This window comes from Crocodylus siamensis, chromosome 2 (assembly GCF_052110815.1).
Source record: "Crocodylus siamensis isolate JL-2025a chromosome 2, ASM5211081v1, whole genome shotgun sequence".
Lineage (NCBI taxonomy): Eukaryota > Metazoa > Chordata > Crocodylia > Crocodylidae > Crocodylus > Crocodylus siamensis.
In genome coordinates this window covers 223078403-223098967 of record NC_143396.1, presented here as the reverse complement: position 1 = coordinate 223098967, position 20565 = coordinate 223078403, and the positions used below count along the sequence as shown (strand labels likewise).

The 20565-nt window shown below is 48.2% G+C and overlaps 1 protein-coding gene across 1 annotated transcript in view; it reads right to left on the bottom strand.

Moving 5' to 3' along the window:
• Window positions 1-20446, bottom strand: part of PLEK2 (pleckstrin 2) — a 30774-nt gene extending 10328 nt beyond the window's left edge. Inside the window, exons 1-3 of the mRNA XM_090033186.1 lie at window positions 8725-20446; window positions 1637-1801; window positions 498-679 (exon numbers count right to left, since the gene is read on the bottom strand). Of these exons, the coding sequence (XP_089889312.1) occupies window positions 498-679; window positions 1637-1801; window positions 8725-8772 (395 nt within the window). The 5' untranslated portion in view covers window positions 8773-20446. The remainder of the gene's footprint in view (window positions 1-497; window positions 680-1636; window positions 1802-8724) is intronic.
• Between the last annotated feature and the right edge of the window lie 119 nt (window positions 20447-20565).

The window sequence follows — 20565 nt, the reverse complement described above, 5'->3', positions numbered from 1 at the left end:
ACAAGGGGGTGGGGAGGGGGGAAGGGAGGCTGCAGATCACAACTGGATTGAATAGCAATCCAGGACCAAAATGGCAGTGGTATATTGGGAGGAGATTACCTGGGCCCTTTTAGCATTGGGTGATACAACAGAAACAGAATTCTTAGCAGGGTTAGTTTCTGCCCCCTGCAAAGATGAGGGCTTGTGAAGTAACCAAGGGCACACAGAGCTGCAGTAAACCCTGTGCAGTTGAGGGCCTTCAGTTGTTTCCCGTGGCTTTTATTTCAAAGGGCACCCCTTCTCCAGTCGCACAGGACTGCTGGTGAGCTCTGGCTGAGTGAAGAAATTGGGTTCTTTGAATTCAAATCTGCAGCAAAAAGCTGAGGATCTCATGCTTAGTTCACACTGGGTTGTCAAATTAAGTGAGATAGAAATGATCTGGGTTCCATGGTACCCATGTAGACTATGTAGCTCTGTGGCTGTATGAAGTATTACAGGGTAGGAAACTGCAGACTTACTTAAGACTGATGTTTGAGGGTAGTTTGAAGGAGTTCTTCATTCTGTGAAGATGTTGAACCTGCACTGGGTGTCCAGCATGAATGGCTCCTGTAATGTCCAAAGCCCAAGAGTCCCGTTCTTCCCTGGAGCAAGATTCTAGGAAATATTCTGTGTTGGTTTTTGTCTTCAGTTTAATTACCAGCTAGGGGCAGAGAAACAGTAATAGCATTTATAATCAGCTAGGAATGCTCCACTGTCCTTAGTGCCACCTGAGTCAAATAAGGCGGCTTGCTGGATTTTACACAGAATCCTGGTCAGTCCTTGGCCAGAGGGAGACCAGCCCCAGATCAACTCTGAAGGGATCTTTGGAAATCTGTTTTGGAGATTTTTGCTTAGCTCCAAGAAATGTCTGTGGCATAGAGCTGCTGTATTTGAGTGAGCAGACCAGCCAAACACTGGAGAATGCAAGGATCTTAGGAACCTCCAATCCAGCCTAACCTGGTAAGAGCCAAAAACCATTACTACAATCATTCCAAGGAGGGATTTATTGGCATACAGTTCAGGCTAAGTATCATACATAAGCATTAAACCAACTTATTTTGTTTGGAGGGAGACAGAGACGCTCCAAGAACAGCAAAGTAAAACACAGAGGGGGTGAGAAAGAGGAAGAAGGTATAGTTTCCTTAATTTTCTTCAGGAATTGCACCTTCTGTATTCCATTCCCTGCCCTGCCCTACATATGTGGGCTAGCAGCCAGCTTAATCTGCTTCCTTTATTTGTTTTCTAACATGAATTGACTGCTGTTGAAAGTTTCCCTTGTTCTCTTTAGTGGAATGAACTGAGGCATTTTCATCCATGCCCACTTCTCCCATATGCAGATTTGTTTCTAAATGCATAGTTCCATAGCTAAACTAGTGTGTTTGGAGAATGACTTTGCCAACAAGAGTAGAAATCAGAGACAGTATGAGGAAACGCAGTACAACATCTGATCCTGACTTGTCCCACACCGCTGAAAGGTCACTTGGTATCCAGACTAGGCCCAGTTTTAGAGAGTATATAGGGTGACGAGGGACACAGGGATTAAGAAAGTCAAGAACAGGAAGACTGGGGAGAAACTAAAGGAAAAGAAAAGGATGTCATCTATTTTTTCGAGACATACCGGTCTGGTTTCATACTCCAGGCACGGGCAAGTGATAGTGCAACCGTCCAAGAGGATCCTGCCCTTTGGAGATGGTTCCTTCCTGCCTCCTTCAATTTTATAATATAGCAGCTTGTCCTGCAGCAGAACAAACCACCTTACCTTCCAGTTATGGACAATGTGACCCTGCAGTAAAAGAAATTCCCATGATTAGTAGAGATATAGATGTGAGAGAAACATGTTTCCTCTCTACCCATTTCTGTTTTACATTAAAGGCATTGCGCCATTATCATAATGATATGCATACTAAGTATAGATTTCATAGACATTAGGGCTGGAAGGGACCTCAGGAGATCATCGAGTCCAGCCCCCAACCCGAAGGGCAGGAAGTCAGCTGGGTTCATAGGATCCCAGCAAGATAAGCATCCAATTTACTCTTGAAGGTGTTCAATGTAGGTGCTTGAACCACCTCCGCTGGCAGACTGTTCCAGACCTTGGGGGCTCGGACAGTAAAGAAATTCTTCCTTATGTCCAGCCTGAAACGGTCTTGCAGGAGTTTGTGACCGTTTGACCTCGCCATCCCTTGGGGCGCTCTAGTGAACAAACGTTCCCCCAGATCCTGGTGGTCACCCTTGATAAATTTATAGGTGGCCATCAGATCACCCCTGAGCCTACGCTTTTCCAGCCTAAAGAGTCCCATGGCTCTCAGCCTGTCATCGTAAGATCTGTTTTCCTGACCTCTGATCATGCGTGTGGCTGTCCTCTGGACTCTCTCAAGCTTCTCCACATCCTTTTTGAATTGTGGAGCCCAAAACTGGATGCAGTACTCCAGCTGTGGCCTCACCAAGGCCGAGTACAAGGGGAGAATGACGTCCCGGGATTTGCTCGAGAAGCATCTATGGATGCAAGCCAGCGTTTTGGTTGCTTTACTAGCCGCAGCATCGCATTGGAGGCTCATGTTCATCTTGTGGTCAATGATGACCCCCAAGTCTCTTTCTTCCATAGTGCTAACCAACGTAGCACTGCCGAGCCTATAAGGGTGCTGCAGGTTTTTCCTCCCAAGGTGGAGAACCTTGCATTTTTCAGTGTTAAACACCATGAGGTTCTCGTCTGCCCATTTGCTGAGCTTGTCCAGGTCAGCCTGGATCACCCGCCTGTCCTCTGGCGTGGATGCTTTGCCCCAAAGTTTGGTGTCATCGGCGAATTTGGCCACTCCTGACTCCAGTGTCCACATTGTTAATGAAGATGTTGAACTGTATGGGTCCCAGGACAGAGCCTTGAGGGACCCCACTGGTCACAGGGCACCACGATGAGTGACTGCCATCAATCACAACCCTCTGGGTCCGACCACGAAGCCAATTTCCCAGCCAGCAGATCGTGGTGGAGCCGAGGCCACAACTGGACAGTTTGGCCAAGAGGTGATCATGGGATACCAGATCAAAAGCTTTTTTGAAGTCAAGATATATGACATCAACCTCTTCACCCTTGTCCAGGTCATAGAAGGAAATGAGATTGGTCAAACAAGATCTACCCGCAACAAACCCGTGCTGGCTATCCCTTAGAATGTTAGCCTGGGCCAGTCCATCAAGGATGGCCTCCTTAATAAACTTTTCTAAGATCTTCCCCAGGATAGAAGTCAGGCTAATGGGCCTGTAGTTAGCCGGATCCACTCTCCTCCCTTTCTTGAAGATCAGCACCACATTGGCCTTCTTCCAGTCTTCGGGCACTACACCAGAGCACCAGGAGTTTTCAAAGATCCGTGCCAGGGGCTGGGCTATGAAGCTTGCCAGTTCCTTGAGTACCCTGGGGTGAAGACTGTCAGGGCCGGCTGACTTGAAGGTATCCAGCTTCTAAAGGCGTTCCTTCACGAGGTCAGCATTTATGGAGGGTAGGGGATCCCCATCACACGGATCTCCCTGTCCCATAGCAGGCATGGGCGTCCCATGGGACTGATGAAAGACTGACGCAAAGTACCTATTTAATAGGTTGGCTTTTTCCTGGGCGTCAGTTGTCAGTTGCCCCATCTGGTTTAGCAGGGGTCCAACATTGCCCTTGCTTTTCCTCCGGCTCCCCACATATCTGAAAAAGGACTTTTTGTTGTCCTTGATGCTTGAAGCTAGTTGGAGTTCAGTTGCAGCCTTGGCTTTCCTGGTTTGGTTCCTGCAGGACCGGACCAGTGCAGAATAATCCTCCTTGGAGGTGAATCCCATCCTCCATCCTTTGTAGGCTTTCCTTTTTAGCCACAGGAGGTCCGCTAGGTCCCTAGAGAGCCAGGAGGGCTGCTGTACCTTCTTGCTGCCTTTCCTCCGTGTTGGAATAGATTTAGCTTGTGCATTGAGGATCGATTCCTTGAGAAGCAACCACTCTTCTTGAACTCCCATCTCCCTGGGGTCATGGTCCCTGAGGGTCTGACCGACAAGCCTCTTGAGCTTGTCAAAGTCGGCTTTTCTGAAGTCAAGGACTTCTGTGTTGCTGACTGACTTGCCAGCTTTACGGCGGATGGTGAAGGTGACTCGTGGTCACTGTCACCCAGCTTCCCATCGATCACTAGGTCGCCGATTAGGTCGTCCCCCGTAGCCAGTACCAGGTCGAGCAGCACTTTGCCTCTCGTTGGCCCATAGACTTCTTGAGTCAGGTAGAGGTCATCCACGCATGAGAGAAAGCTTTGCGACCGCTCGGATTTTGCTGAGTGATCTTCCCACGAGATGTCCGGGTAATTGAAGTCACCCATGACAACCAAGGTCCTGGAGCAAGCGGCCTCAGTAAGTTCCCGGGCGAACTCCTGGTCAAACTCAGGACTTTGAGTGGGAGGTCTGTAGTAGACTCCCACCGTTGTGTCCCCTGTGCCGTTTTTCCCATGAATTTTTACCCAGAGGGTCTCTAGCTGTCCATGCCGGTCGCCAACATCAGCTTGCAGGGACATGTAGCTTCCCTTCACATAGAGAGCTACACCCCCGCCCCTTTTGTCAACACGATCCCTCCTGTACAGGGTAAAGCCCTCTATACCCGTGGTCCAGTCATGGGTGGAGTCCCACCAGGTCTCCGTTATCCCAATGACGTCATAATTCTTTGCACTGAGCAGGAGGATGAGCTCCTCCTGCTTGTTACCCAGGCTCCTGGCATTAGTGTACAGGCAGGCAAGTGTGCCCTTAGGGGCTCTTGCCTTGCCCACAGATTGTGCCAGGGCTGGAGCAGGGGTGGGCTCCCTTAAGTGCCTTGGTCCGCTGGCTTTGCAAGGGTCGCTCAGTGGGCCAGCAGTGGCAGTAGTCCCCCCATCCCCCAGCGGGCTTAGTTTAAAGCCCGGTGGAGCAGGTCAGCCAGCCTGGCTGAGAAGAGCCTCCTTCCCAGGGGAGAGAGGTGGAGGCCATCTCTTCCCAGCAGCTCGCTGCCTCTCTCTCCAAAGAGCGGGCTGTGGTCATGGAAGCCAAAGCCTTCCCGATGACACCAGCTCCGCAGTCTTTGGTTCACTGAGTTGATCCTCCTCTCCCTCCTCAGCCCATAGCCTGAGACTGGGAGGATCGATGAAAACACCACCTGAGCTCCCAGACCCCTAAGCCCCGCTCCCAACTCCCTGTAGCACCTCATGACCTGGCTGGGGGTGCTCCGAGCCGTGTCGTTGGTGCCCACATGAATAAGGAGCATGGGGTAGTGGTCTGTAGGCCGGAGGAGCTGCGGGATCCTCTCTGCAATGTCTCGGATGCGGGCCCCCAGGAAGCAGCAGACTTCCCGGGCTAAGGGGTCGGGGCAGCAGATTGCCCCCTTCAGTGCCCCGCAGGATGGAGTCTCCCACAACAAACACCTTTCGCTTTGTCTTGGGGAGAGCGGGGCCAGTAGCTGCGGTCGAGCCTGGGTTGCTTGCGGGAGCTGGCAACTGAGCAGGCTCTGCTGGGGCTGCAAGAGGTGCGAACCTGTTGCTAAGCTCCAGCGAGGGAGGGGCCTTGGTGCGGCGGGCCTTCGGGCCCTTGACCACCTTGGTCCATGCCCCTGACTGGGCAGAGTGGGAGGTCCCAGAGTCCTCCTTAGTTGTGGAGGGAGACGGAGCTCTCCCCTGCGACTCCCGGGGGAGAAGGGCCTGGCAGTAGGAGTCAATCTCCTGCTCACAGTCCCTGATGGCATGCAGTCTCTGGACTGTGGCCTGGAGCTCCTCCAGCTGGCGCGCCAGAGACCCCAGTAGGGAGCAGACCCCGCAAGGGGAGGTGGCCATGCTCCCGGGCCTCAGAGCCTGAAAAAGAGACAGGCAGCCCCCGCAGCCAAGAGCCAGGGGCTCCGTCTGCGTGGAGCCAGGAACCATGGGCTCCGTCTGGGTGGCCGCCTCTGAGGTGCCCAATGGGGGGGGCCGCAGAGCCCGAGGGGACCCTCGGGGTGCGGCGCGTGCCCATGCGTGTCATGCCTCTGGTAGGCTGGCTACGGCTGGGGCTGACTACTCTGGGGGGGTTGCAGGCAGGGTCTTGTGCCCTCCAGCGCCCTCCCCTGCGCAAACTCCGTGCTAACTCAAGCGCCTGTTTACGCAGCCTGCTCGCAGGGCTCCCTGGGGGCTGGGCCAAGTAGGGGCCTGGGTGGGGGCTTGACCCGGCCGGGCACCAGGCAGTGGCCTCCTCCCAGGGAGCGAGGAGTTAACCCCTTCCCACCACGAGCCCGCTCACCTCCGGCTGTGCTGGGGGTCGGCAGGGGGCTCTGCGGCTGCTGAGGGGGTGTCTGGGGGGCTTCGGGGAAGCAGGGGCGCAGCGGGCTTCACCCGCGCGTCTCTCACCGCTCCGGAGCCTAACTGAGCCTTTTTTTTTCTTTTTTTTTTTCCTCCCCTGTTTGGTGGGCCCTTTTAAACTGCGTGCATGCATATTCTTAAAAGATATTATTATACTTGAGCTAAAAAACAATTGCCTACCTTGTTCTTTGTTCAGTTTACTTCATTTATTTGCATTCAGCCACCTCTAACCTGGAAATCTTTAGAAATGTACCACCAGCAGAAATCCAGGCACAAACCATCATCTTGTCTGACAAAGTATTTCCTCTGATTTTATAAAATCACTGGGCAAAAAAGATTAGATATTTCCCTGGAATAAGCCTCCTCTTTGATGGCAAGCATTTTACTTCCAGAAGCACAGCTCAGATGAATGATTCAGAGGAACTGCCATTCACAGGCATCCTTCGATTTACAGCATCAGGAATAGGGAGGGAGGTCTATCATACTGAACCTGAGCCTGAAGTCAATGGGGGCTATTATCTGTTGAGTTTCTGCCTAGCATTCAAGGAGTACATATCAATTTCATTTTCTGTCCATCATTCTGGCATGTGATAGCATACAAGGTTAGAAGAAGCCCTGAGAACTTGCAGTTGGGCAGTATGGATTTTACTGGTTTACAGTTTCCCCAACAACACTGCTATTTGGAGCATTAGTCATATTGTACCTGTCTCTCATCTTCTGTGACTAACCCGCTCACAATGTTCTTTCCTACATGATCTTTCTATTGGAACCTGAGTGGTGACTGCTACTGCCTCTAGGGCTATTATGCATAAAAACCCACCTCTTTTAGTCACAGCTGTGACTAACTGGAGCCTGAAGGCTGGTTTTTTGCTATGGTGGCCAAAAAAAAACACAGCTTGCCAAGGGGTGGGGAGGATGTGGCATAGACATGCTAGGTCCTGTCCTGGGGTGTTAGTTCTGGTGCAAGGGATCTGACTTCACACTTTTATGGGAGATGGACGTCCTGATGCTCATGAGAGGGTGGGGAGAACTGATAGAGTGGAACATGTAAGGTCCCATCATAGCAGGAATGAAGGCTTATTCATTCTCTAGGGGCAGAGGGGAATACAATTCCTGTTGGAAATATGTTACAGTTTTTTTTGTTTTTTTTTAACTTGCCTTTAAGTCTAGTGACATCTTGCTCAGATTAAGCAAAAATCTAATTGCTGGGCACTCCTACCCTGGGGGTCTTCAAAAGGAGGCTGGATAACCACCTAGCCGGGGTCGTTTGACCTCAGTATGCCTCCCTGCCACGGCAGGGGGGCGGACTTGATGATCTGCTCAGGTCCCTTCTGACCCTACCAACTATGAAACCCATCAGAAAGCATGCCACAAGATGGAAGTGCACTTGTCTGATAAATGCAATGTTTTGTGCCAGTTCAAGAATCCAAAATGCTTTACCTCTGGTCAAACCCCTCCAAAATTAAACACGTCATTTTGGTTTTTCCACCAGAAATAACAACAAATGCCTGCATGAAATTGTTGTTCTTGCTGGAAACTATTTTTTCTAGAAGACAAATCTCAGGAAAAACTCCAAGTTGTTCTGCTTCCCTGTCTAAAAATGGCTGGTTGGCACACAGCGAATAGCTCCTTATTAAGAAACTGAGATAGTGCGTTAGTACCAAGAAGCCACCAGTGCTGGTAAAAAGTTCTGTTCTGCACTATCAGTCAGGGTCAAGCCTTATGGGGACAGATAATGGTGCCAGCTAAAGCCTGTAATAGATTGCCTTTCTCCAGGTTTCAGCTGAAAGCTTCTTGCATGCGGTAGGGAATGTGTGGCCTATGTCAAACTGGATCACAGTCATAGTCATGATAAAAAAGGAACCAGATTTGTTCTGTACCTCTATAAAACCTCTCTTTCTCCCTCTCTGTAGTCCCCTTGCACAGGTTGTGGAAGCCAGCCCCAAAAGGGAAGAGGCCGTCAGTCTCCTCCAGGAGCATCTCTCTTCACCCTACCTTCAAGCCTATTCCCTCCTACTGCTTCCACATAGTTTGCTGAGGAGTGTACAATGTTAGCTTTTTGATAACAATTTTTTTTTCCTCCACCCTCTAGGAAAACACTGGTTTAGGGGAGCAGAATCAGGGAGGTTAACCCTTTAAATGCATTTACTTTAGTTATACTGTTGTTATAATTAAAATATTTCTACCATTTTAAAAGGGGTTTGCATATTTCAGAAACAGACCTCCATTGTAAAGATGGGGTAATAGCAATGGGACCCAAACTTTGAACGCTTGCACTGGATATGGCCTAAGTGCCCTATATCTAACTATCAGGCTAACTTCAGAAGCAACAGTGAAGTAGCTATATATTTAGAAAGCATTTCAAGATGGTAAGAAAGCTGGACTCTTGCCTTAGTTGTGCCCTTACCCGTTTAACAAGGAAGCCCTTCCTTAGCACTCCACTTGCTTCTTCCATCCTGGCCCCAGGTAAGCAGGCTAAGCGTTTGCCAAGAAGCTCTGAAGCAGTCCTAACCCGTCTCTCAGCACTCAAGATTTTTAAGGAGGTACAAATTGCCCTCCGCCTCCCTCGTCATCTGTGACGGTCCCCTTCCCACCCTCCTCCGCTTTCCCTTTCAACCCTACCAATGAAACATTAGTTAAACATTGAGCTGGCTCTAATAAAGACCTTCAGGGAAGAATCAAGAAAAAAATTAACAGGATTGCAGTGTGACTTGTATAGGGCTTAAAACTGGAAGAAAACACCTATCTGGTGACTCAGGCAACATTACGAGCAACCACAAAATAATACAAATCAGGAAAGAGACAAGACACTGTGTAGGTGGGAAAGGGAGGAACAGAAGCTGTAATATTCAGCCTATCAAGACTCCAGACAGCTTAGTTTAACAATATGAGCTTTATCTTTTAATAAATATAAGGATGCTATATACAATACTCTTTACAATATATTTTTAAGTCTAAAAATTTATTTACAAAATTTACTTTTACAAATCCCACATTTTGAGCTTAAGGTGACGTCACAAGATATAGACCAAGATTCTCAATTACGACCATTAATAGTTAGGTTAGTTGAAACTGAAACTGATTTTTATAAGTTCAGAGGATCAAATAGCCTCTAAATGTTTTCTACTGAAACTGCTGGGTGCCCATCTCTTCTGAAATGGGAGTGTAAAATTTACACACCTGAATATGAACTAAGAGGCCTAACATTAGAAAACATTTAAAAAAAAATCTTGACTAAGATTAATGGCTTTATTTGGGGTTTGCTCAAGTAAATAAACATAAGCTAACTGTATTTCAATCAAAGAAATGTTTGAAGCCTGTCTTGAATGGTTTGCATTTCCTATGGCAAAGAAAACATTTAAAATACTCAGGACTGTTATAAGAAACACCCATTAGGATAAATAAGAAAAACTGGCTGCTGTCACAGACAACAGTCCAAAGTCCCCAACAGAGTGAGTCACAGGACAGGAAGCATAAGTCACTAACTGTTGCATACTTTGATGGGTCCAACCACTGGTCACACTTTCCCATGTTAAAAAAAAAAAAGGAGTAAGTAGGTAAAAATGTTATCTTTATAGCACTGTTCTGCAGACACTTGATATCCGGCCAGAAGCGTAAGACACTTGAGACAGGGGTGTAGGTTATAGCTGTGTTGGTCTAAGGATATAGGCAGACAAGGTTCTTTGGGTGAATCTGGTATCTTTTATTAGACCAACTTAAATAGTTGGAAAACAATTACTAAGCAAGCTTTTGGGTTCAAAAACCCTTAGTCAGGCTAAGGAAGTTTCAGCAGTTGGTGTGTGTATCTTGTATGCAGACCAACCCAGCCTCTGACTTCTTTACTTTTCATTCCATCCAGGAAGAGCACACACCAACTGCTGAAACTTCCTCAGCCTGACAAAGGGTTTTTGAACCCAAAAGCTTGCTTAAAAGTTGTTTTCCAACTATTTAAGTTGGTCTAATAAAAAGATATCAGATTCACCCAAAGAACCTCATCTGCCTAAGACACTTGAGAGGTATCCGACAGAGCTCTAGAGAAGCTGCACCAGCCAGCAGGAATAGAGTGTGTGAGTGCGCACGTGTAGCAGCTGCTTCATTACCTTAAACCTTTAAGCATGTGTGTGATAACTTTAAACCCAAGAGATGTTCATTGAACTGCTAACATCCACTGGTCTGCTAACAGGAAGTTACATAGTTGTATGATTGAAGCCTTGAAGCACAACATAACCAGCTGACTGTGGTTTTGCTATAGATTCCCCCATGCTATGGGGAGAAAACTGCTGGCTGCAAGTGGGAGATGTAAAGGCAAATTATGTCATGGGAGAGAAGACACTTTTGCAGGTTTCTAAGTAACATTTGTTAGAATTGAAAGCTGGCCTACAATTCCTTCCTGGACAGTTTTAGCGATGAGGTAAAGTTATGAATTCTGCAGAAAAGCAGATTCATAAGATGATGCAGCTTGCATAAGAAAAACCATATACAAGAAAAAAAAAACAGACTATAGTCTCTCTTATTACCATTGACATATGTTGTGAAATGAACTCTTTAGATAAACAGTACTTGGCGTTTAATATTCCACCATATGGCGTTATGGTTTGAGGCTTGAATTTCAGCATTGTTCAACTTGTTATCACAGGCAGCTAAATGTGGTAGATAACTTGACTTCATGCTAGGGAAAACAGGTAGAAACCTGCATAGTTCTCTCTTAATCAGACAGTGATCTCAGAATTATATACAAGCAAGTCATTGTTGAGAATTTACATAGAGCAAGCGGTTTACTTTTTCTCTTGCATACAGCCCACCAATGTTTTTGCAGAAAAGCTAAAGACACATCTAGACAACTTCTGGGGGGAAGTACCCGAGGTACTGAAGAACTCTGTTGCTGAAAGCAGTTACTTCACAGTGAAGTGGTAACTTCTTAAGGTGGACAATTTATAAAAATATTTCTGATTAGATAGTGACATGCATGTTTTAGTTTATAAAAATGTAGCCAGCCCCAATATGGTCTTGGGTACATAAACAATATGTATACACAATACACTGTACTGATTAGACAGCTAGAGAAGGGCAAGGAACATGTGAAAACAAGAGGGAGGGCAGAGGTCAGAGGTAGGACAAACATGGATGCACGAAGCCAAATTGGATGCTTATCTTGCTGGGATCCTATGACCCCAGCTGACTTCCTGCCCTTTGGGCAGGGGGCTGGACTCGATGATCTTCCAAGGTCCCTTCCAGCCCTAATGTTTATGAAATCTACGATTAATTGAGACCAGTGTCAATGTTAATGATCATCTTCTAGAATGAACTGTTACATTTTCATTAAGATGACTGAACTGCAGCCATCTCTGAGATGAGGAAAGCAGCAGACAGCAATTGGGCTTAAGAGGGTAGGGAAAACCCACCATATGCCTTCAGAGAGATTAGGATTTTCCTCTGTTGCAGTGTCTTGACATGGAAACCATCATTCCATGTCAGTGTAGACTGCCTGATTTCATATGTCACCAACAAGCACTGAGAATTGGAAAGAACTCTTTCACCACCTAAGTGATTGCATGATCCCAGAACACCTTCCTTAGAATACGGATTGCAAAGCACCAGCAGGCGGTTCCTGTAAACACCGGCATTTCAAGCCTCGTGCTAGAACAGTAGTCATAGAGAAGTCAGGCTGGAACGCACCTCCAGAGGTCATCTAGTCCAACCCCCTGCCTGAGGCAGGATCATCATTATCCAAATCACCCCATACAACCATAATCTAAATGCTACATAAGACCACCATGAACTGTGACTCAACTTAGACCTAACACCCTAGCCTGCCACAGGTTAAGCAGGTGAATCACAGCAGCCAATGTCCTGCTTCTATAAAATGTTGTCAATATGCACTCAAGAGGTCCCAGGTTAAGAACCACGCCCCCCAAAGGTGGCAATCCCCCTCCCTACCCAAAGTCTATAGCAATCTGACTATGGGGCAAAATTCCTTCCTGAACCCAAAAGAGGTGATCAGTCTGACCCCAAGGTTAGGGGCAAGACCCCCTAGCCAGGAACCTGTGGCTTTGGTCCCAGCATGAGCAGTGGCACATCCCAGTCAAAGTCCCAGCCTTGGCCATAGGCAACACTGTCACGGCGCAGGGTCCTAGTGGTGGCAGAGATCCCCCTAGCACCCCCTACCATGCCAAGTTAGTCTCAAAGCACCCTCATTCTCACCTGCTATGTCTTGCTCTTACATATATATTAAAAGGGAGGCTGCCTTTCATCCCCTTGGACACAGTGCTCTGTTGCATCCTGGCCCTGTTCTGTGCTGTGTGACTCAATGTACCCCAACCTTATGGGCTATGCATGGCTCCAACCATCTTTTTACTATGCCCCAAGCCTCGCTGATGTACCAGATGCTGTTTGGGCTCATCATGCCACCCCCTTTGCTCCAGGGCTCATCACACCCAGGTGGCCGTAGCCATGCCTGGCTCCAACTCTCCTCCTCAGGGTTTCAAACTCCCTGAGATGGGCTCAGGTGGCCATAGTCTTGCCTGGCCCCTTCAGTCTAGGGCTGGGATCTGCACATCCCTAAAATGCTGTGCCCTCACAGGTGCTGGGGTCAGTGCACCCCAAATGCTGCACCTTCTCTGGCACCAGGGTCCCCACACTACCATGGTTCCCCTTATGAGGCCTCCTCCAACCCCTAATAGCCTCACAGAAACTGCTGGTTGTAAACAATAAATAGAAAAGCTCAAACCCCTAAGCTGCAACATAAATTCAAGACACTCAGCTATCACACTAGCCCCACCACATCAGGGGTACTCTATCCTTCCACAAGTCTCAAAGCTATACCTGCAGGCTAGCCTCTCCTCTTTGTTCAGTCCAGCAGAGCCCCTTCCCCTACAGCTGCTAGCAAGGGACTCCCTGCTTGGCCTCAGCCTGGGAGTTATATAGGGGCCAGGCCCTGCCCCTTCCTGTCAGCTGATTTCTACTGGTTGCCCTGGCAATCCACAGCTGGGCTCCTTACTTACTGCTCCATAAGTAGCAGGCGTCTCAGTGCCCTGCTACAAACACCCAGCGCCTCTGGGAAGGCTTAAAAGCAGCCTGACTCATACAGCAAAAAAAAAAGGTGGGGGCGGGGGTGAGAGCAACTAGCAAAGCCCAGAAGCATGGGGAATACCCATGGTAGAACAGGCATAACTATGCCTAGATCATTCCTGACCACCGCTGTCCAACCTCTTCTTGAACACTTCCAGTGATGGAGTGTCCACAACTTCCCTCGGCAGTCTATTCCACTGCCTCACTGTTCTAACAATGAAGAATTTTTTCCAGGTATCCAAACTAAATGTACTTTCCTGCAACTTCAAGCTATTGGTCTGCATCCTCCTCTGTGCAGCAGGAGAGAAAAGGTGATTTCCCTCTTCTTTATGGCAGCCCTTCAAGTATTTGAAAACTGCTATCATGTCCTTTCTTAAGCACCTTTTCCGCAACCTGAACAAGCCTAGCTCCTTCAGCCTCTCCTCGTATGACTTTCTTTCCAAGCCTTTGATCATCTTTGTTGCCTGCCGCTGTATACTCTCTAACTTCTCCACATCCTTTTAAAAATGTCCCTCACATTGTGAAACAGTAAATTGAGCTCTTAGAAGTGAGGCAGTGACACGCTTACAATAAAAACAAACCGCATCAAAAGAAGAATACTATCAAAAGTATCCAGGTAACAGGATAGAAGTTGGCAGCTGTTCTAAAGGTTTCAGAATTTCAAAGCATTTGAAAAGCTGCATATCAAGGTAGTAAATGTTTTTCAGGGGCATGTGGCTACCCAGATTTGAGTTGGGTTTTGCATTCTAATACTGTGCTAAAATCTACCGCAAATAAAATATCACCTCCCTGCATATTCTGTTCTATGGAATGATACTTTAGCTCTTCTGTTATCATACTATACCTCTCTTTGCTTTGGAATAATTTAGATAACTGAAATGATGTATTTTAAACTGCTAGTCTTACTTCAACTTGAGAACAGAATTCAAGATGGATTATTTCTTGTCTGTTCATCACTAATAATATATAACAAGTAGGCCAATTTTTGTCCTCAGGTATAATTAAACCAAAACACTGCCATAACTGCTGGCAAAGGTATAACTAGAGAATTTGCCCATGTGGATTTTAGTAAGCTATTCTGTTGCTAGGAATATTCCAGTTCATAATATTGGCTCTACAAAACAGTTGCAATGTTTTTATTCACATAATAAACACATGCAGTTCTAGATGGGTAGAACAGACATGCTACATTAAAAGACATCATTTTAAAAAGGAATTGTAAAATCTTTTAAATCATATTCCATATAAACCATTAACAATAGCCAGAGCAAGCAAGACTGGCAATGTATATGATTAAAAATAAATCAGTGCTACACCAAATATGACCACTGACAAATCTCGAAACATAGTCAGTTGTAGTGCCTTTCCCAATATCATTTTCCTTTGCCCTTAATTCAAGATAATTAGGGTTTGTTCAAGCAACAAAAGCAGAGCTTCATTCCACCTATGGAAGAGTAAATGGTTGAACTGAACATGTCTTATGCTGCTCTGCTATTTACTGGCCTCAACCCCGCAGAAACGGCTTTTCCCAGTCAGACTCCACCATTTCAGCTAGCAGCAATTTTCTCACCAAGTTGCATAGAACGGTGTTCTGAGACTGTCCAATTTAGAGAAGGATCTGAAGCTACTGAACAATTTTGACAAGGTTTCACCTAGACAATACGAGATGAAAAGCATCAAGTTAAAAAGACTGTGGCCCTCTGAGAGACAGATGCAGCTCAAACTCTTCCTTAATTATTTAAGATTGCCAACTACAGCTAGAGTTGCTTGTTCCAAGTGCCTCACTTCTATGAGGTTCAGATCAGGACAAAGAATATTCTGTTCTTTTATAAACAGAGCTATTTTGGCGTGGGACACTCCAAGTGCTGAAAGTCAATTTGCTATTTTGGGGTGTGGTTTTCTAATTTAGCCTTCCTCTGTGAGGCTGGTCTGGAACAGAGTTCTAATGATAAGAGGGAACATAAATTATCAGAGAGGAGCAGCCTGCCACACAAACAGGACTTCAAGCAAGGACCTGCTTATTACTCTAATTTCTAAGTGTGACCATTTACAAGTGACCTGAGAAAGCATTTTTTTGCACATTTTAACATGGCATGCACTTTTCAGACCTTTTCTTACTAACAATTTCTCAGAGCTAAAGATCATTTGACTTCTTTATCTTTTTATATTGGGATTGTGGAAAACACCCGGTCTGGTATTTAACTGTGGTTTACAGCACAGTTGTTCACTGCATGAATAAACCTTCTGAATTCTTTCTACCCTGCCTACATTGCAATGGCTATTCTATCAGAGTACAAGTAAAGGCCTTGTTACATATGCTGTAAGCCAAATTAGGGTTAATCGGCTTAGTGTTGTTCTGTTTAATGGACACCTCACACTGTAGGGTGAAAAACCATCACTGCCTGTCTTTCACCTGCACAGCTGTGATTTGCCACTAGAGGTCTGGTGAACAGAGGAGCTAGGGGCAGGACCAGCTTGTTGCTCCTGGCAGGCAGAGTGAGTGTCACACTCCCAGAGAGCCCAGCCGGCAGCTCCCAGCTGGCGGCTGTGGTGCCTCTTGCTGCTGGCTAAACCGGCATGCTGCTTGAGCTCCAAAGGGCCTGACACTGTTTTTCTCCACAGCCCGCTCCCCATGCTGCTCCAACTGGAGCTGCCATCAGCCAGCTGGGTGCCACCTGAGCTCCAAAAAGGATCAGGTTTCTTGGAGAAGCCTAGTGGCAGCAAACCCTGGAGAAAAAAAAAGGATCTTGCTCCCAGGACCTGGACACACACTGCAGTGGGGCCAGGAGGCTGGAGCAAGGTGGAGCTCAGTGGCTGCAGTGCAGCAGTCTGACGCTGGTTCCTGAGACTTCATGCTCTGCCATGCTGTGCAGGGTCCAGCTGCTGGCTGCTCCTGCCAGGCTTGACTGGCTGTGGCTGTGGTTGGCAGGGGCCTGAAGCCCTTGAGTCTCCTCCCCACCACAGTTTCAGCTGGGTGGCTCCAGGCAGGGAGCCTGGGGCTTGGTACTGTCTGACCAGGTTGAGGCTGCACAGAGCAGGCAGGGAGGTTGTGCTGCTCACAGCTGCTTCTAAAGCCTGGTGGGGGCAAGAAGTCCTTTCCCTGCAACCCCCCTGGACCAGGACGAGAAGGCTTGCTGCTCCTGCTGGGCAGAGCCAGTGCTACAGCCTTGGAGCTCTCTCTCGGCCCAGCTTGGGCCCAGCTTTATGGGAACATGGTAGGGGGCGGTACAAGGACAGGACTCCCTGTTGGGCTTGGATGGCAGTTGTGAGCAGCACAGTCTCCCTGACTGCTCTGCGCAGCCCCAGCCCAGATGGGCAGTGCTGAGCCCTGCGCTCTGTTCCCAGAGCCACCTGGCTGCTACAGGGGATTCAGGGACTTCAGGTGCCTGCCAACCATGGCTGCTGCCAAGTGAGCCAGGCAGGGGGAGCTGGTGGCTGGACCCTGCACATCCTGGCAGAGCATGGAGTCAGGGAGAACTGCACTCAGGCTGCTGCACTGCACCTGCCAAGCTCTACCCTGCTCTAGCTGCCTGGCCCCACCAGGGCATGTGTCCAGGTCCGGGGGGTGCAGGCACTGGGAAGCAAACACAGTGCAACAGAGTGCAGGGGTGGGCAGTTTCAAACACAGGTCAGCAGGAGGGGTGAGCACCTCTGCAGAGGCCACTGCATCCTGGGATACTGGAGGACTTCAATTTGAGCAGAAGAACCGTGAAGAGTGGCCACACTTTCATGGAACAGGAGCAAAATTAGGCGGACTAGAGATAACCCTGCCCTGGAGTGGCATAACTTTAAACCAAATAACAACCTCAATGAGATGGGAGTCCAAGACGGGTGGTTGTTCCTCAAGGAGATGGTCCTCCAAGCTCAAAGGAAGTCAGTTCCAATGAGCACCAAGGTGAGCAGGAGTGCTAAAAAGCCCCCATGGCTCCGCAAAAGTATTCAGGAATGCCTGAGGGCAAAAAAGGAGGCATACAAACAGTGGAAGCAAGGGGCTATCACCAAGGAGGATTACACCTCCGTTTCTCATGACTGCAGGGGGGCTGTTAGGAAGGCCAAGGGAGAGATGGAGGTAGGGCTAGCAACCAGAATTAGGAATAAAAGGTCCTTTTTCAAATACATAGGAAGTAAGAAGGCACCGGGGAACATGGGACCCCTACAGGACAGGCTTGGTAATCTGGTGATTGGAGCTAATGAAAAAGCCAACCTTTTTAACGAATTCTTTGCCTCCATATTCCTGAACAGGGACCAGGACGTTTTCCCCACTAAAATTATGGATGGACCCAGGGGAGGTACTGCCATGCCTAGGGTCAGGGATGACTTAGTTAGAGAACAGTTGGCGGGGCTGGACATGTTTAAATCAGTAGGTCCAGATGGTCTTCACCAGAAGGTGCTGAGGGAATTGGTGGGGGTCATAGCAGGGCCCCTGGCACAGCTTTGAGTGTTTGTGGGGCTCTGGCCACATACCAGAGGATTGGAAAAGGGCAAATGTGGTCCCCTTTTACAAGAAGGAGAGAAAAGAAGACCCGGGTAACTATAGGCCAGTTAGTCTCACCTTAGTCCTTGGGAAGACCTTTGAGAAAATTATCAAGGAGCACATCTGCAAGGGCCCAGCAGGGGAGATAATGCTCAGGGACAACCAACATGAGTTCATTGAGGGCAGGTCCTGCCTGACTAACCTGGTTTCCTTTTATGACCAGGTCACAAAGTCCCTGGACGAGGGTGTCAAGATGGATGTCATCTTCCTGGACGTCAAGAAGGCCTTTGACACTGTTTCCCACCACATTCTCTTAAAAAATGTAGGTGACTGAGGCACTGATACCTACACAGTTAGATGGGTGGCAAATTGGCTAGATGGTCACACCCAGAGAGTGGTGGTGGACAGGTTGTTTTTGACTTGGAGGGATGTGGGCAGGGGAGTCCCCCACAGCTCTGTCCTGGGGCCTGTACTGTTCCACATCTTTATCAGCAATCTGGATGTGGGTGTGGAAAGCACAGTGTCCAAATTAGCTGATGACATCAAGTTGTGGGGCGAGGTGGGCACGCTGGAGGGGAGGGACAGAATCCAGCTAGATCTAGGCAGGTTACAGAGGTGGGCAGATGAGAATAGGATGGAGTTCAACACAGGCAAGTGCAGGGTACTGCATCTAGGGGGAAGGAACCAGCAACACACCTATAGGCGGGGGAACACCCTTCTTGTCAACATGGCGGTAGAAAGAGATCTTAGAGTCATTGTTGACTCCAAGATGGACATGAGCCGATAATGCGAGGAAGTGGTCAGCAAGGCTAGCAGCACCTTGTTGTGCAGCTACAGCTGCATCACAAGCAGGTCCAGGGAGGTGATCCTTCCCCTGTATGAGGCGCTGGTCAGGCCAAAGTTGAAGTACTGCATCCAGTTCTGGGCACTGCACTTCAAGAGGGATGTGACTAACATTGAGAGGGTCCAGAGGAGGGCCACTCGCATGGTCATGAGGCAGTGGGTCAGGCCCTACGAAGAAAGGCTGAAGGGCCTGAATCTATTCAGCCTCTACAAGAGAAGGCTGAGAGGGGATCTGGTGGCAATTTACAAACTCATCGGGGGCGGAGGGGACCAGTGGGAATTGGGAGAGGCTCTGTTCCCCTGGGCACCACCCAGGGTTACTAGGAATAACAGCCACAAATAGTTAGAGAGAAGGTTCAGGCTGGATATCAGGAGACATTACTTCACACTTAGGGCTGCCAGGCTCTGGAGTAGACTCCTAAGGGAGGTGGTGCTCTATCCTGCCTTGGGGGTTTTCAAGAGGAGGCTGGACAGATATTTGGCTGGGGTGAGATGACCCCACACTCATTCCACCCCAGGGCAGGGGGTTGGAGCTGAAGATCTGTTTAGGTCCCTTCAGACCCTGAGCACTATGAAACTATAAGTGCAACCACTTAAAAGGTGTTAACGTGCAGCAAATCCAGGGGTTAAGAGCTCCAGAAATCACTGCTGCTGCTGCTGCCTCTGCTTCCTGCCAGGGCTGTGAGTCATAGGGGGAGTAAGGGAGGAGGGGGAATGTGGGAGGGTCTCCCCCTACCCTTTCACACCCACACGCTTCCTACCTGAGGTCCATGCTGCCACCACCCACTTGGGCAGAGGCTACACACTGCCATCAGCCCCAGCACCGCAATCTGCGTTGCCACCCAGCTGCAGCCCCCCCACTGCCCCCGCACTTCCCTACCTGCTGCCTGGGCCCAAGGGGATGCCAGGGAGGCCTGCAGAAACAGCCCTTCCCAGTGCTGATGGGGCCAGGCCCTTCTGCCCACAAAGACGGGAGTGAGGCATAATAGAGTATGTTAGGGGCAGGGGTAGGTGGGCTGTCATGGGTGGAAGGGCTGGGCCTGGTGCAATTCATTGGTGGGCGCCATAGGCCAGATGAAAGTGCCTGGTGGGCTGCATCTTGCACACCCCTGCCTTAGACAGTCTGTAGAAGTCTGTGGACCACAGGCTGAAAACCACAGTACTAGACAATCTTTCCCAAGCAGTGTATAATTCAAGGATAAGAAACTGGGTGAATTCAACACCAAAAGAGTATAAAATAACAATGTAAGTAGTGTTGATGACACACCAGCTGCCAAAATATTGTCACGACTTGTAGACACCATGGCAGAGGTGGGTTTCATACAGTGATGTAACAAGATAAAGTAGAAAGGTGGTACCTAGTTTCTCCAATCACTAACCTCAAATAATCTAAAATGGTCACTTCTAGGGTGCACCAGGTCTAGATTTGCTCTTCACTGGTCACTGCAAAAAAAATCACACTCAACTCAAGGTCTTTATGTGGCAGTGCATGCTTAGCAAGAACCAAATAAATTTCAGATCTGATAAAGGGTCCCAGGAAGGCAGGACTGGAAGTGACCTCACAAGCAATAGATGTTGGCATCATTCTAGTATGTGTAACAGCAGCAGCAAACTGCAACTAAATATTACTTTCTATTAATTAACTACATTTATTGAAGTAGTAACAATTCATGTTTCCAAGCTCTAAAATCATCTGTACAGGCAAAAGAAAAAAAAAGCACTTTTAAGTAAATCTTAACACTTATAAACCTATGAGAAAATATTCAATTTTTTAAGCTAAAGAGATGTATAAATTTAAACAAATTGCTGCCATGATAAAAAGTCACCCTTTCACTGCCCCCCTTGAAGACCCTACAATCAAGA